Source organism: Curcuma longa, chromosome 4, assembly GCF_044706935.1.
Source record: "Curcuma longa cultivar G26 ecotype Majalengka, Jawa Barat chromosome 4, ITB_CL_G26_1.1, whole genome shotgun sequence".
Taxonomy (NCBI): Eukaryota; Viridiplantae; Streptophyta; class Magnoliopsida; order Zingiberales; family Zingiberaceae; genus Curcuma; species Curcuma longa.
The window spans coordinates 15,695,951-15,713,160 of record NC_133864.1 but is presented as its reverse complement, the minus strand read 5'-3'; the positions used below and the strand labels follow the sequence as shown (position 1 = coordinate 15,713,160).

Here is a 17,210-nt window from a genome sequence, read left to right as displayed (position 1 = left end):
CGTCTAGACAGACCGGGGCTATAAATACCTGCCTACTACGGTAGCCGTCTTACATCCCGACCACAAACCCTCGCCCTTTCCTCTCTCCTCTTCGCCTTCCTGTCGCTCCCTCTCCGCTCCTGCTTGGAGCCAAATCGATGGAAAGCGCGAGCAAACCCTAGAAAAGAGCTGTCTCCCAGTGCCGCTTCCTCGCCGTAGAGATCATTCTTTCATCTTCTTCGTGGATTAAACTTTTATTTTTTATAATTTTCTTGTTCTTTTTTGTTTCAGGTAGGAAAGACGATTAAGGTGGCTGCGACCGTTCCCCTGAGATTCGTTCCTTTGGATTTACTTTTTCGTTGCGATCTAATATCTATCTTTTTTTTTTGTCCTGAAACTAGGGTTTCTCGTCCTGGCTTCTTCTAAGCCCTCGACCGTCCCACTTCTCGTGTAGCTACCTTCACGGTGGGTTCTTCGCTCCTTGATGGTGTTTTCATGGTAGTAAAGGTTTAGGAGCTTGCATTAGAGTTTTGGTACTTGTGGTCTTCTTCTCGGGTGATTATGGTTTGTAGTTTTTTTTTTTGTGGATTGCTTGCTGTTGCATACTTAAATGGTTCAGTTTGCCCAAGAAGTCAGGATTTACTTTCAGTTTTTAAAAGATTTTTAGTTTTCCTTCGCAATTTCGCTTATGTTGATTGTTGTTGTTTTTCTTTGACCATTTCAAAAGTTTCTTTGTTTCAGATTTGAGCTTTTATGTTTCAGTGTGATGATCGTTGCATTATGTTTCTAGAATTTCGTGATTTCTCAACTCTTCTCCTTCGTTACATAGTTCCGCATCATATTGTGCAATTTGTCAACTTTTTTAAAGAAAATCATGTGTTGTAGGACTGCAGTCTATAAGTATGTCATCGCCATATCCGGTGCTCAACAATAAATCCATTGACCAGTGGAGGGTCACAGAATTGAAAGAAGAGCTGAAGAGAAGAAAACTCCCAGTAAGAGGCCTGAAGGATGAACTGGTAAGGAGGTTAGCTGAAGCAATGGATGCTGAGATTATGGACATTGAAGAAAAAGTGAACGATGAAGTCAAAAAAGATGAACCTAAGGTGGAAGATCAGAGTGACAGTGTGCAAGTTCAGACAGAAAATTATGAAGTAGATAACGCCCCTATGGTTAACAAAGTTAAAGATCCAGATGAACAAGATGACTTCTCCAATGCCGCTATGGTTGATAAAGATGCCAACAGTGCCAACATTACCAAAGCTGGCATTTGTGATGGTCATACAAAATTTGGAAAGACTGTATGTGATGTTGCAACAGAAGCTACTTCAGAAGTGACCAACAAAGACTTGAAAGTGGAAGATGCTAGGACAGTTTCTTCAGGATTGGATGCGTCCACTTCAGAAACAGAAGCTAACTTGGTCTCCCTAGAAGATGGTGCAACTGAGAGCCATACTATGACCTTGCAGCACGATTCGGATGCAGTCATAACAAGATCTGAAGAAAAGCCCGATGAACCAGTGCAAGACAATTCAAACCTGCCCCTTGAGGAAATCAGCCCTGAATCACACAATCAGGTATCAGTGGTCAGCCTAGACTTAGGATCCCAGGTTAAGTGTGAGTCCATTCCTATTGATTCTGTGTCAATTATTGAAAAGAATAAACTAAAGGATAATTTAAATGCTGATGACTTTCATCTAGAAAAAGAGGTTGTTAAGCAGGAGATGGTTCAACCATCATCCAACATTGTTCCTTCACTAGGTGGCGATCTGCAGACTGTGCATGATGCCAACGAGCAAGTTAAGCACCTGGTTTCCCTGGAAGATACAAAAATTAAAAAGAGTATATTTGTTGATGAAGGCAAGAAAGAAGATAATCTCGATGAAGAGTCTCCAGAAAAATTGAACTTGGATAGGAGTTCAAGTGATGAGTTGATGGAGGATGATGTCTTGGAGAGTAAGAACATCGATTCCAATATCAAGACTGAGGAATTGGTTGAAAAAACTGAGGTGACACAGGAGCTTGTTGTTAGTGATATAAAAAACATTGACGTTAAGCAGGATGGGTTGATTATGGAGGAAATCATTGATGAAGACATCAAGAAGCCAACAGTCCTTACTGAAAAGAGAAAGTTAGAAGGTAATGGCAATTCTAATGTTGTGTTAGACCATTTGATTTTATTTGCTATTTTCCTTTCTTGAATAATATTATTTTCATTACTGAGTATGGTGACAAATATTTGCTCTATCATTATGGTATCATAACCCTAGGTCTAAGCACATTTAATAGGTTCTGTCTTCATAGAGTGAAGTCCACTGCAAAATCTAAAAGCATATAAGCTAAACTGCCTTGCAACATTTGTCATCCATTATGACTTATGTATGAAAATGGCTCAAACTAAATTGGTTTAACGTTCCAACTTGGTCCTTCCTCAACTTGAATCCTATGTGGCATGTAACAACTTATTTATCTGTTTTTAAAGGCTAAGTTCTTGGCAGTGTACAGGAAAACTTAATCTTTTTCTACCAGATGGAGCATATAGCCATGACAGTATGCTGTACTGTGAAAATGATGCACTGCTTTAGCCTGAATTATGTCAATCTTGAAGGTACTTGTAAAATCAGATAAACAGATTAGAGTTCAAGGTACAAGGGATAATGAGAGACTAAAGAATTTTTATTTAGCGTAATCAAAAAGGTAATTTAAAAAGTCTGGATATTACCAATAGTAGTGCCTTATATACTCTTGTTTACTATTTAATGGTGGAACAAGATCTATATAACCATCGCCAAACAGTTGAAACTATTAATTTGTTGTTTAATGGAAATAACCAGTTGCTTTCTTAGCACGTAGAGCTTTATAGCTAGCATTTGTGAATTTCAATTTTTGTACTAAAAAAATCAACTTGATTCAGTCATTTTATCCGTTTGACTGTGGATGCAAAACAGATATCTTGATAGTTTTAATAGGTAAGTTTCTTTGCAGTTTGGCTTCATATCTTTGTAGTTCAATGGAAACTTTTGATACATAATCTGCAGATGATTAACTGATTGTTGCATGTGGAAATATGTGATATTTGTTGTTTCTGATAGTAGCTTTACTGATTGTTTGAACAAGGTGTTGGGATAGTGCATTGGCTGCAATTTAGGTTTTTATATATAATTTTGTGCAGCTATTTTAAATTCTTTGTAATGCAACGTGCTACATTGGAGTTTTAGCTGTGTTTGTGCTGCTATTTCTCATCTAATCATAGTAGTATCTACACTGCTCATCAACCAACCTTTTTTGTTATGGCCAAATTACTATTTTGTATTCGTTACTTGCTTCTTTTTATATATTGTTCACAATATTCTATTTTTTGTGTTTCAAATATGATCCAAGTTTAGTAGATTATATTGTTTCAATATTCTACTTTATATTAGTCTTTTGGGTCATTATTTTTTTACCGCTGTGTTTCTTACTTGGTACAATACTACTTCAGTAGTGAAGCAATCAATTTAATGTCCCTTTTGGTCAGACCAAGAAGCTGTTGCAATCAATGAGGTTCCCAAGAGGCAACGGCGTTGGAATTCAGATGCTGTTAAAATTCCTGAACGCCAATTATCTAACCTCAGTACATCAAGTACACCTAAGAATACATTTGAAATTACTCCTAGACGCACATTTATTAAATCTGATTTTAAGCCATCTGGAGATTCTCAAAGGGAACGGATTGGTGAGATTAGTTGATTTGTATTACCTAGTTTTATTTCACATTTTGAATAATCTTATTTGACTGAATGCTGTTCTAAATCATGCAGTTCCACCATCACAGAAACCCGCAACTACTTCATTAAGAATCGACAGATTTTTGCGCCCTTTTACTCTTAAAGCTGTTCAAGAGCTGCTTGCAAAAGCTGGAACCGTTTGCAGTTTCTGGATGGACCACATTAAGACCCACTGCTATGTGACTGTATGTCCTACATGATATATTGTCAGCCTTACTTTCCTTCTTTACTTTTTAACCTCATGGTTATTTGGTTTGCAATCTTGTTGTTGGGTAATTGTTCTTTATACTTAATTTACTCCTAGATAATCTTATAGTTTAAAATTTAAAACTAGGAATTGACATCATTATATTATTTCAATATGTAGACATAGACTTAGGGTTGTTCAATATCTGTACTGTATTATTTTTAGAAATAAAAATATTTGATGCTTTGTTTCCTTCATTATGTCTTGATTGGGCATCTGTTGTCCATTTGGTTGATCAACATCCACACAGATACCCAACTTTCTGGATAGTGTCTTAGCTGAACTTAGCATGGCTGTTTGTTGAGGCATGCAGCATGTTTTTGGACCATTATGTTCCAATTCTCCATTTGGAGATACCAGACCACGAGTTACCCATAAGATTATGCTACAACCATTGTTGACAGTAAGGTGCACATGGTAGATTTGGCTTAATCGTACAGGGTTGAAATACTAATGAAGAATTTTAATGCTTTATCTCAAATAATTAAATATGCTTGATTGTTAGCTGGTAGGAAATAAAGTGAAACCTCTTTATTCAGGAGGAGGATTTCATGCCCTCTAGATTATATGGAAAGTTTAAGGTGGAACCATCAAAGTGATTTTCTCGATAATGTGACTATGGAGCTTACCAGTGGTAGGATGCAATTGTGTATAGAGTTTGATACATAAAGCAACTGAGTACCAGAGTTTAAACTCAGTGCAACTGGCTTTGATACTGTCATTTCTTTCTCTGCTGATTTCTTTTCTTCATTTCTTCTTTGTTCTTTGTATTTTTTTCATACTGTCTTCAAAGCTGGTCCCCTGTTTTTTACATTGACCATTAGATGTGAATCTCGGCTACCTTAGCTTTGTCTCTGTTGTCATTTTTCATGAAGGCTATTTTTATGGGTGCCTTTTGCTGCAGGAAGGAGAAGATGGAAGGAGTGAGGATAATTATAAAAACTGAGGAAATATATTTGTACTTAAAACAAGTGTCCATGACCAGTTTAAGCAGGAACTTTTGTTCCTAAATGTTGCAGTCTCTGTACCTTTTTCACTTAATGAATGCATCCATGAATATAAGTATATTCATGTTGATTTAGTTGAGAATCTTGAAGCTGTTGGAGAGAGTTCATTTTCAATGCTTTGCTCAATAACATGATATAAGTCTTAATATTTTACAGTTATAGTTATCTTTGTTTCGTTCTCCGTTTATAATTAATAATATTAGCATTTAATTTAGGTGTTCAATCTAAATTCAACTTGATGGCACTTGATTGTCACTTACTAGAACTAATAACATTAGGTTAAACCATGGTAAATAAGGAATGTTTTGTTATATCTTGAGATATTATGGTAAACACATGAATGCCTTTATTTATTGGAAATCCTATTCATGATGAAATTTAAATTTTATTTGACATTCATAATCAGGTAACTTTTGTTTTAAACACATGCTCTAGATTTGTATATATCCTGTCTGTTATGCTGTGTTACCTGCATATTTAATAGTTTCTTTATTATGCTATTGATATATTTAATAGTTTCTGGCGCTCTAAGTTACTATCATAACTAAACAGTTAATATTTATCGTAATGGTTTTGGTGACGCCAGACTCTCTTGGAACAACACCGCACTGGCAGCAGTAGCATCAGCAGCCTTCTTCCTCTCCAATAAAAGCCTTTTCCCCTATTTCTTCCTCTTCTCCTATTTGTTCATGCATGCATGCCATTTTTTGGTCTGATTCAAGTGTTCCCCAGTAAAAGACAAATCTTTATATCTTTTTATCCATGTAAACTAGTATCCCCCATTACCTTTTACACCATCAACCTCTATCCCTTCAGCTTGTCTAATTATGTTTTTTCACTATTTTCAAAGTATTGAAATCTACTCTCTTACAAATGGACATTAGTTAATTTCTATTTAGTCTTACTGGATAGTTTTTTTGTTTTTGCAGTATTCTTCAGTGGAGGAAGCCACTGCAACACGCAATGCTGTTTACAATCTGCAGTGGCCTCCGAACGGTGGAAATCTTTTGGTCGCTGAGTTTGTTGACCCCCAAGAAGTCAAGGCACGAACTGAGGCCCCACCACAATCCCCAGCTTCCATTTCCTCGAACCCAAACACCCCCAAGGCTGCAAACTTTCAGCAACCTCAGGTTGCTCAACCTCCTGTTCGCCAGCATTCTCTGAAACTGCACCAACCGCCGTTTCCCGCGCAAAGACAGCCTGATCCTCAGCCTGTAAGAGAGCAACTCCCCCCACCTCCGCCAAGGGAACCAGACCCACCTGCTCTGACACTCGACGATCTGTTTAAGAAAACAAAGGCAACACCAAGGATCTATTACCTTCCCTTGTCTGAAGAAGAGGCTGCATCAAAGCTTGCAGCACGTGGTAAAAAAAGCATCAAGAACTAGCTAGTTCAGCTCCATGACATACTGAGGAACAGTATTTTTATGACGAGCTTATGTACATGGAGGTCTTGCTGCTTTGGCTCAGATGCTTATTTTTCTGACTGGATAAAGAAGTGAGCGAATTGGATGGTATTTCGGATTGATTAGTTGTATGTTGTTGTCTTGTAACTGCAGGAACTAACCGGTACGAGAGTAAACTCTGTAGGTATCAAAAACTTAATTATATATTTAAACTATATTTTACCCGTGCAATGCAGTTGTAATATAATTAACAATTAAAATTAGTAAGTATGAGTGTTTGAATAAAATAATATATTTATAAAGTAGCTTATAAGATAAAATAAAAATAGTATACATCTAAGATGTCCTCTTTATCATGAGTCTGTTAAGAAATTTTTCATTATGAATATTTTTTTTAGAGTTTGTTAAGAAATTTTTCATGAGGATTATTTCTTTTAGAGTTTGTTAAGAAATTTTCCTTTTTTATAAGGAATCTTTCTTAGAGTTTAGGTCTATATAAACATCTGTTAATGTTTTGGGGGAGAAAGTTTTGATTTAATAATAATTCTGGCAATGTAGTTATTCTTTCAAATTAACAAGTAACCAACGAACTAATCGGAGTTTCAACGTCCCATAATCTGTATTTTCGAATGGTTAACATCTCTATCATGATGAGATTAAACAGAAGGAGTCATTTTTTTATTTCAGCCAAAAGTGAGTGAGTGAAGATATTGCAATCTTAATTTATAGAGTGTATGCAACCTCACACTCATTTGTAATATGTGGTATTTTTTACCATCAAAGTTATTCAATATATTTTGAATATATGTGTTATTTAATAGGATATTTAAATTATTCAATATATTTAGGAATATGTGTTTTACCATTTAATAATAATAATTTTGAGTATTAAAGTTTATGCTTAATATGAATTAAAATGCATTTAAAGATATGTGGTATTAATTATTATGGATGAAAAGTTGTATTATCAATCAATTATATGCAGAAAAGAAACATTAGATGCAATCTGTTGCCCCGCCCCTGGTGTGCAGCAGCAGCAGCAGCAATAGCAATTCTTGAAGTTTTTATCGATCTTCCAAGAAGGGACTTTTAAAGCTGGAAAAAGTTTTGGATGCTTGATAATCGTCTAGATAACGCATTTGTGTGATAATAACGAGGGCAATAAAGCAACAGGCCACTGCGAAGAGTTAATTCAAACTACAACCAGAAACAGCAGTTGTATCTGAGCGTGATTAATCCATACTACTGTATGGATTTTAATGCATAGAGAGTGAGAACATGAGTTGAGAAATGTTTTGGAAAAGTAAATAGTTTATACAAATATTTTTGTCTATTTTGATTTTGTAATTACTATATGATCTTGCTGAAGTTAAGCAGGGCATTTTAGTGATCATTTCTAGGACTTTTGGCTAAGATCGACGTATATAAGAGAATCAATCTTAGCACCGAAAGGGAGAAACGACTTATTTTAATCATCAATGCTAAAATATTAAAATAAAAAGAGTAAAGCAAAGCAAGCAGTACTACCTCAAACAGTCGGTATTAATAGGCAGAAACCTGGGAGCTCTATCTAATCTACATATCAATTTCCTCACTTGAGTTGACAAATCAATGAACTAACACAATGCAAATTGCATCACATCAATAAACTCCTGATGACAGTGCAGAATAGAGCACTGCTAATATCTGTCGCGGAGAGCAACTCCATCAGCCTCTCACTCAAGTCATCTATCTCCCGGTTCAAGCTTCTGATGTAGCTGCAAGTCTCCTGCAGAACCTTTACCAGCTGACACCTGCATTCACAATGCAACACCCTTTAACTCATCACTAAGCTCCTCGGCTCAAGACAACCTACCCTGCCATCGCTGCCAACCCAGGCTTCAGGAAGAATTGCTTGGAGTCTCAACATGAGATCATTGATCTGCTCATCGTCGGTGATCCTCGACGACATGTTAGCCCGCCTTGAGCGAGACCTCCTGGTAGACATCTATAAAAGGGAACTTGCAAGATGAAGTGGCAGTAAGTGTCTTGTTGGAGGAGAGGTTAATGGAGGCAGTGTAGAATACAGACACAAGGCTGAATCAAACAAATGCAAGTATAACTAGTGAAGTAGGAAGGGGGAAGTGAGGGGAGAGCTGAGCAGATGCTGTCCCACCATTTGTGTATCTGCAAATGGGGCTGTCATGAAGGCCAAAGAGGAAGGACTTGTGTCGGAAGAGGCCACGCAAACCACGTTATGTTGAGGGCTAAAATATTTGTAACTGTACCAACATCCATGGATGTGAGATTGTAAAAGATTAACCACTGAAGAAGTGTATGAGAACATCCAATTCAGATTAGATCTTCTTTGCATGCATGCCCCACAACAGCTTGCCTTTCGATGAAGATATGCAGAAATTTTAGCATGCAAACCGTATCTGCCTGTTTCTTCCAGTATAAAGTTGCATGTGCTAAGATAAGCAAACATTGAACAGCCCTAGAAAGGACTGATCCAACTCGAACAATGCACAATCGTCTGTAGATCCAAAGATCTGGAAAACTAAATTATCCTGCAGATGCAAAGGAATTTAGAGTTAGTAACTGAAGCACTTTTTTGATAGCCAGCCAGTTGCAGCAAATGAATAAAGGAATCTGCGTCTCTGTATCCATCCAGATTTCTCTGTTTAGTTTGAATGTTGATAAAGATCCAATGATGAAACTGGCTCTCTGAACAAGTGTGATTGATAGTGATATAGGTTCAGTGAACTTTGTTTATAGATGAGGAAACCTTTGATATTTTTTGTTATTCTGTGCTGTTCAAGTGAAGATTATTTTTCTGAAAATTCTAGGGTAGCAGTGATAAAAGAATTTGGATGAAATAGATAAAGTGAAGAAAATTACCTCACTAAGAGGAAATCTTACATAGAAACTAAAACAATTTACCAAATGATAAAATCTCTATTTGAAAGTAAATTAAAGATGCACCAATGTCAAGATATTACTCCCTAATTCATTTCTCTTTTCCTTTAGATGTCCCTTTCAATGAGCAAGAATCCAATATACTTTGTTTCTCCTTTTGCGCTTTGACTCTGCCATTTCTTTTGGTCATCCTCCGACCTCCAATGAATAAAAATGAATCTGAGTTTGTTACAAGGTGAGAAATATTGTCCAAGCCTTGACAGGACATGAAAGTGGTAGCTCTCAAATGACGAAGAATCCGCTACCTGTGAAAAAGTTAACACAGATGGATGCTTGAATTTTTCTAATCCAATTAGCAGATCCCTTGTGTTTAAATAAGTCAGCAAGTTAAAAAAATAAAATTTACAACTAATCACCCTCATAATATGATCAAACAAAATAAATATGAAGCATATGGATGCATCTAAAGCAGCTGTGATAAGAAAATTTGAATTCATATATATTACTATGCAATCAGTATGATTTTGTTCCTAACATCGTTGTATATTCCTCTCATATGCAGGGTGGAACTCTCACTTTGGTGGATGGCGGTAAGGAATCTAATTCAGTTGGTCGACAAGCAATAAAGTCATAAGTAATTATGCTGATTATCTTGATTTGCTAATTATTTCAAGTAATGGATCTACTATACTTAAATTTCAGCTAAAAAATGATGAGATGGAAGCGGGAAACAAGTACCGAATGATTATGGAGAAACATTGGAGGATAAAATACAGCTAATGCAAGAAGGGGAACAATGAAGAAGAATGGATTCCTTTCAGATTGTATATTGGAATCACTTCATTAAACACATAAACACTTACTAATTAAAAACACACATCTTGTGTAGTATGTTTTGTTTCTGAAACTACATAATTCACATCTTGGGTAGTATGTTTTGTTTCTGAAACTACATAATTCCTCATCAGTATCATTCAGTCAAAGTGTTATGACTAGAAGACCAAGGGAATCCGCTAAGATGGTACAGGAGGACACAATCACTGAGAACTGACCTTGTCAGCTACATATTTTAACTCTAAAACTGTTGTTAACATATGAAGGACCAATAAAGACAGCCTGCTAATGATCAATCAGAATCTTAATTTTGAAATCATGCAAATACAAAGTCAATACTTGACCTATTGCTGCTTCTTAACCCATGGTCAATCGGTCATACATGATACAGCCCTGACCAACAAAGTACACAGATTTACTCAGCAAACACCAAGCATATAAAATTAGCTAACAGTTTCAAGCAAGAAATTAATCCTTGTTGACACCCTATGTTATATAATAAAACTCAATAGTAGGCTTTCCTAACTGAAATGCTTGGTTCTACAATCTAACTGAGTCATAAAAACATTTTTTTCTTCTAGGAAGTGTAATTTGATTTCAGTTCTAGTCTATACCCTCTCAAATTTTTGTATCCAAGTATTGTCTTAAAAATCACTAATTCAACACCTAGAATGGATGAAAAAATTGAAATGTAAAAAAAGTTATTGACAGTTAGCACAAGATGTAGTTTTTTTTTTTTTTAACAATTGACTGACTTTGAGCTGGTGACCCAGCTGGTTGCCCATTTTTCTGTTCACATGGGCCAAGTTAGGTTCAACTGAGTTTTCTCAATCGATCCAATCGACCAGTGTGACTTCTGATTCATGGGTTAATCAGTTGAAGTGGCAGTGATCGTAAATGTCAAATTCTATCAAGTGTGCCAACTAGCTTAGTTCATAAAGACTTAAGAAATTGTTACCAAGGTCATGGGTTCAAAATCTGTCTTCATCCAAATGTGAGTGTTTCATAGCTCTCGTAGTCATCTTTTTTTTTTTTTTTGCCAAATTCAATGAGCATGAATTTTGATAGAGGTATACGACTTGATATATCTAGTTTACTCTAGGTGATTCTTATCACAAGAGAATCTACGGGAGAATTCAAGGAGAAAATTCATGTTATCTCGTGCCATATATTTTGTTTACGTTGGAATCTCGTGCAGATCTCCATGAGAAGGCACTTAGACCTTGCAAATCCGGCCAATGGAGTCGACCAAACTTCAAAGAACCGCAGCAAACCCTCACGTCCTTGATGAAACAATCCGAGAAACAAGAAAATTACAAGCCGTCGCGAATAAGAGACGGAGAAGAAGAACCTGGAAGGCGACGCCGGCGAATCCGAGGCCAGGAGATGGCTCCGTTGAAGGGAGAGGAGGCGGAGGAAGTGGCGAGGAAGGAAGCGCAGCATCGGATCCCCATTTCCGCCGTCCGCCGGAGCTGCCGCCTACACTCCCGGCGATCTAGCGATTCCCCCATCTCGCAGACAATAAAAATTAATGATAACGAAATAAAATTAAAAAATGATTCAAAAATTAAAAAAATAGCCTAAATGAAATGCAAAAATTTGCCTTTTTAATTTGGAGATAAAAAAACCAAAATGTTTAATTACGAAAATCTTCAGATAGAAAAACAAGTTGAAATTTTGTGTCCAATTTTGTGCAAAATTTCATATGATTATTCATAATCTAATATCAAAATTATTTGCCCAATTTAATCGCCTCCACTTTGATTTCCAAATTGTCTTGTGATAAATTCTAGTTAGCCCCATTGACTATCTCTGGAGGTGATCGGTCCAACTCTATAGAAGTTTTCCACCGGTCACCAGAGTAAATCGGGAAGTGCATGCAGCGGCCAGTCCAGACGTCCAACATCTTTTGATTGCGCTTTCCATTTAGAACTTACAAATACGCTGTAGCTGGGGATCGAATTGCAGGTGCTTGGATGACAACCTGGACGTCCTGTCTTGTGTGAATCCATAAGATAGTTATTGATCATTGGCAAGTAACACATGGAAGTTAATTCAAAGCACTTTACTCATTAGCTTTTGACTAACTGCATTAATTAATGCTAACCAGCGTGCTTAAAGTTAATACTATTAGTTTACTTTTCAACGTGAGAGAGCCGTGTAAGTAACCAGTTACCTGCAATCCATCACTGAGAAAAAGAAGTCTGAAAATGATTAACTGATAAAAATATCTTAGTGAGATGATTAACTAACAAAGTCGATTATGGATGAGGTAAAAAAATGGGCTTAAAATTTATGTTAACGACAAGTTTAGAATTGAAAATATTTTCTGAAGAGAAATTGTCGTGATAAAGAATATATTCTATTTCATTATTTTAAAGGATTTTGGATAAACATGGATTGAAGTCATAAACAAATCGCACGCGCACTAATCCATGGCTGAAGGACGCGTCCGTTCGATCTAATTCTTGATCTCCAGATGATCGAAAGAGACGACGGTGGTGGAGTGGCTGGCAATGGCGTAGGAGGTAGATTAGTTTAGTTCCAACTCGAAAAGCGGCCTCCTTTCCTCTTTTACTTCCCTCTTCATCGCTTCCTCTCGGAGCCGATCTCAAAATTCCATCTTTACTGGCCATCTGGTGAGATCTTCTTCTCCCTTTCTCTGGCTTCAATTCTCCACCTTGGTGCATGAATCTTAGGTTTTTCTTTGTGCAGGGATGTCGAACGTGGGATTTCGTGATGTTTTTGAACTAATGGGCTCGAATCCGCAGCGGAGAAGCTAGTTAGTGGCCAAAGTCTGTATCTTTTAGCTGGCATCTTTGTACTATGGACTAGATTTAGGGATTGCATCTGTTTTTGGTGGATAGATTTAGGTATTGCTTATTGGTTTTGATCGTTGTTTTTTTTCCTGATTTTTTTTATAGGGCATATGCTTGATAAGCTAGGCAGGCTGCATTTCCCGGTATCAGATTGATTTTTCGCTGGTTGTCAGATCGATTTCAAACGCAAGATCTGATTTTTATTAGTTTTCCTTTGCACGAGTATCCATGTTGTTAGTGTTTAAACGTGGATTTCCAAGATCCCATTTCAGTACATAGGTATAAATACAACGCCAATTTCCAGCCTTAGTGTGGATAATTCTCCATATGCCAGTTTTCTTGCTTATAAATTTTCTGGGTAAACAGGAATCTGAAACTTCTCATAATTGGGAAATAGGTTTATTCTTGTTTGGGCACTCGGAGATCTGTCACAAGACTGGCCTGAATTGATCTCCAGGATGCCTGAAAGCACCTCAGAACAAGAATCCAAGAAACGAGTATTAGATGTTGAATTGCAGGGAGAAGAAGAGCAAGATTGTCAAATGAAAAGGAAGAAGTTGCTTCAGCATCATGCCACCACTAATACCAAAGACGCAAAGCAGCATCTTGATACTAAGTACCTGGATCCGACAAACAATTTTGATAAGCTCCCCTTGGACTTAGTACTTAGTTGTTTTGTGCACCTTCCACCATCTAATTATGGCACAGTCGCACGCATCAACCATGCTTTCCGATCAATTATTCAGAGTGGGGAGGTCTCTAGGCTTCGTCCGCGACAGGGCAACTACTGGATTTTTTTCTCATGCAATGCCCTGGAATGGGAAGCATATGATCCTGATAATGGAAATTGGTTAAGTGTGCCTAAGATGCCTTCAAGCCCTACAGACACCTTTACATTCTCGGATAAAGAGTCGCTTGCTGTGGGCACCGAGCTACTTGTGTTTGGTAAGGAGTTGAACTCCTACACTGTGCTCAAGTATAGCATTTTGACCAACTCATGGTCTCCCGGAGTCCTAATGAATTCAGCTAGGTGTTTGTTTGGATCTGCTAGTCTTGGAGGGAAAGCTATTGTAGCCGGTGGTACCAATGGCAATTCAGTTTTGTGCTCTGCAGAGCTCTACAACACTGAGACTCAGACATGGGAAACCTTGCCTGCAATGAATAAAGCGAGGAAGATGTGTTCTGGTGTATTCATGAATGGAAAGTTTTATGTCATTGGTGGAATAACCCACAATAACAAAGTCTTGACATGTGGAGAAGAATATGATTTGAAGCATCGTTCTTGGCGCTTAATTTCTAACATGTCTGTTGGTCTTAATGGTGCAAATGGTGCACCCCCACTTGTAGCTGTGGTGAACGATGAGCTTTATGCTGTTCATTATGCCAATAAGGAGGTAATGAAGTACAACATGGAGATCAACACATGGTCAACATTGGGAAAGTTCCCGGAAAGGTTTGTTTCAATGAATGGTTGGGGCCTTGCATTCAGAGCATGTGGTGATCGGCTCATTGTTATTGTTGGGCAGCAAGGAACTCACCCAGGTGCAGTTGAGCTAAATTCTTGGATTCCAACTGGGGGGCCACCTCAATGGAACACTATTGCTACCAATCATTCAGGAAAGTTTGTTTATAACTGTGCCATCATGAACTCCTGATTGTATGATCTACAACAAGGTGATTTTACTTTAACATGAGAAAGATTTGTAGCGCTATCTTTTAAGAGGTGAATAGAATGCTTAATTCAACAAGGGATAGATAGTACCTGTCTTCCCTCAAAATTCAAACTTCAATTGAATTGATGGTTCAACAACTATGTAAGTTTTGATCTTTGTCATTTTGCATTCTTTTTCACCTCTTTCCTTTATTGTATTTAGGAGCTCTATTTAGTAGTTCTAAGACCTTCCTGGACAATGTTGGATCAATAATATGATGCAGTTTCCTTTTCAGATAATTTGATTCTAAGATATGGGAACTGCAGGACAATTTTACATTAGCAAATTGAACTTGTTCTTATAAAGTGCATCTCCTGGCACTATTTTGTCCAATATCAGAACAAACATATAAAGAATTTTCTCTTCTTTGTTAGTGTATGCTCTATGGTATTGTGCTATAAAATAATTGTTGTATTCAGATGACGATTTCCATATGCTTACTCAACTGATTGGAAACCAGAATCTTATTCATTAATGACTATATGTTTTTTGGTCTGAGATTTAAATAGTTACTTTCATATCTTTTTTGTTTTCCTCATCTTGTATAAGATATAAACAGACACTCTGCGAATCAAAGCTAATGATCTCAACGAATGAAGTGTAGTAATTGCTTTAGTTTCTTATTATTCTTATCAGTGCCCGATATAAAATTAAATTAGTATGGTAGATTTTCCCTTGACTGTCCCTCTCATTGCTTTTATTTCATATCCTTCTTCTGATAAACCTTCTCTTCTCATTTGGTGTTCTTCTTGTACAACTTGTCTCAACCAAACAAACTTTTAAATACTTGTTGTCATGCTGAAATATACAATTCTTTTCTTATAGGATATTGTTGATATTTCTGAAAAAGTTTACTGTCGTACATCAATCTTAGAAATCAAATCCTTGTACTTGTGATCTGATCGCCTGCAGACATTGCTGTTTTTGAGATGAGAGGACCATCTGAACTAACAGAGTACAAAAACTGAAGTGAAAGTGCTGCAGCCACTGTCACTGCGCAGCAGGCAGGAACTGGAACTTTCTGTCGACGAGTGTTTCAGTAGTGCATTCAAATTGTTGCGAGGGCACAAGGACATTTGTTTTTCATGCAACCTTACATTCAGCAGCAGGGTTGAAACGTACGTGGGAAAATTAAAAGATTTTAATTCCATATTCTAAAACTAAAAGATTTTTAAATATGTATACTTAAAATACTGATAGATCTTCTAACGTAATCTTAGCGTTTTGATTAGATTCTATATTTTTGAACTCTAACAAAACCCCACAAAAACTTCTAGAGTTAGTGACCTTGCCAGCCTCTATCGATCAATGCCCACCGCGCCGAGCCCCCTAGCCAAGGTCACATGTTGTCTCACCGGCTGCATGATTTAAGAGATTCACCTGAACATTGTGATGCAAGGATCCAACAATACAATTAATTTATGTCCTCCGATATAATTATATTCTCCTCTGAGTTATAACGAGAACCTTCGTTTTGGACTTTGAAAAAGGATAATCAAAATTATCGACAAGAAAGATGACTAATCTGTAGTCTCTTGACGCGGTTGGTACGATTGAATTTGTTCTTTTATTTATTTAAAATTTTTAGGATTAATTTTTTTTAAAAAAAATTAGTTTAGATTTTAAGTTTTTGATTTAATAATATTTTCGACAGCATTGTTTATTTTTTTTATCTTTTGATATTCTTCTGAATCAATAGATTTTAGACGATTGATTTTCGACGTTCGTACGTCGATCAATGGAATCAATATTATCCGCAGGATAAGCGCTATCCTATTCGACGTCACATGGACATAACAAAAATTATTGAATCCATTGATGTTATTTATGTACGAATATTGAAAGTAATCTTCTACAACCTATTAATTCTGTTGAAGAATATTAAAAAATAACAACCAAACTAATATTTGAATTATCGTAAATAGTATTAATCCAAAACCATCTTAAAATTCTTAAATATACATTTAAATAGATTCAAAATAAAATTTTAATTTGCAAAAGTCAAAAATACTTTCAAACTTTAAAAATAAAAAATTATTATAAATAATAAAAATATTATATTCAGAGTCTTCAAAAAGATACTAAATGATGTTTGATAGGTCTAAAAGGGAATCGTATGGATTTCACTAGATACCGAATAAAGATCTTTGAAAAATTTTTGATTAGCAACTGACCGCATCACGTATTAACATCTGAATAAAAAATTATGACCTCCAAAAATTCAGTAGAAAATTCACTCTACTGAATCCGCATCAGACATCCTTAGCTTCATCTGATCATCTGCACTATTCATTCTCTTGACTCCAATGTCGTGATGCTTCACTGTCATCACAAGGGTTTCTCCATCATTTCACATGCCTTCTGCAGCAACTCGATTTTAGATGGATGCATTGTCAGCGCATTTTCAACTTTCACAGTCCATAATTGATAATTCCCATCTTGTAGCATTCAGAACCAAGTAATGAACCAAGTAACTATATCTCTCAGATGTTATATTTGAGCATTAAATATACTTAACTTTTGGTTTTTCTCAAGCATTGC

At 36.5% G+C, this 17,210-nt stretch overlaps 2 protein-coding genes across 6 annotated transcripts; both read left to right on the top strand.

Annotated features, from left to right (window-relative positions):
* Nucleotides 1-67: 67 nt before the first annotated feature.
* Nucleotides 68-6,615, top strand: LOC141827938 (uncharacterized). 2 transcript variants are annotated; one of them, XM_074715286.1, is made up of 7 exons: nt 68-194; nt 271-288; nt 381-444; nt 873-2,118; nt 3,497-3,694; nt 3,780-3,931; nt 5,930-6,615. In XM_074715286.1, exons 4-7 carry the CDS (start codon nt 882-884, stop codon nt 6,386-6,388), a joined length of 2,046 nt encoding a protein of 681 aa, XP_074571387.1. In that variant the 5' UTR covers nt 68-194; nt 271-288; nt 381-444; nt 873-881; the 3' UTR covers nt 6,389-6,615. The 2 variants fall into 2 exon arrangements, with proteins under 2 accessions (XP_074571387.1, XP_074571386.1); XM_074715285.1 differs by having other exon boundaries at nt 865-2,118.
* A 5,970-nt stretch (nt 6,616-12,585) lies between these two features.
* LOC141827570 (F-box/kelch-repeat protein SKIP11-like) lies at nt 12,586-14,908 on the top strand. 4 transcript variants are annotated; one of them, XM_074714851.1, is made up of 4 exons: nt 12,586-12,777; nt 12,854-12,933; nt 13,063-13,236; nt 13,355-14,908. In XM_074714851.1, the coding sequence occupies exon 4, from the start codon at nt 13,416-13,418 to the stop codon at nt 14,610-14,612; it is 1,197 nt and encodes a 398-aa protein (XP_074570952.1). In that variant the 5' UTR covers nt 12,586-12,777; nt 12,854-12,933; nt 13,063-13,236; nt 13,355-13,415; the 3' UTR covers nt 14,613-14,908. The 4 variants fall into 4 exon arrangements, with proteins under 4 accessions (XP_074570952.1, XP_074570951.1, XP_074570954.1 ...); XM_074714850.1 differs by having other exon boundaries at nt 13,324-14,908; XM_074714853.1 differs by lacking the exons at nt 12,586-12,777; nt 12,854-12,933; nt 13,063-13,236 and adding an exon at nt 12,938-13,011.
* Nucleotides 14,909-17,210: the final 2,302 nt, after the last annotated feature.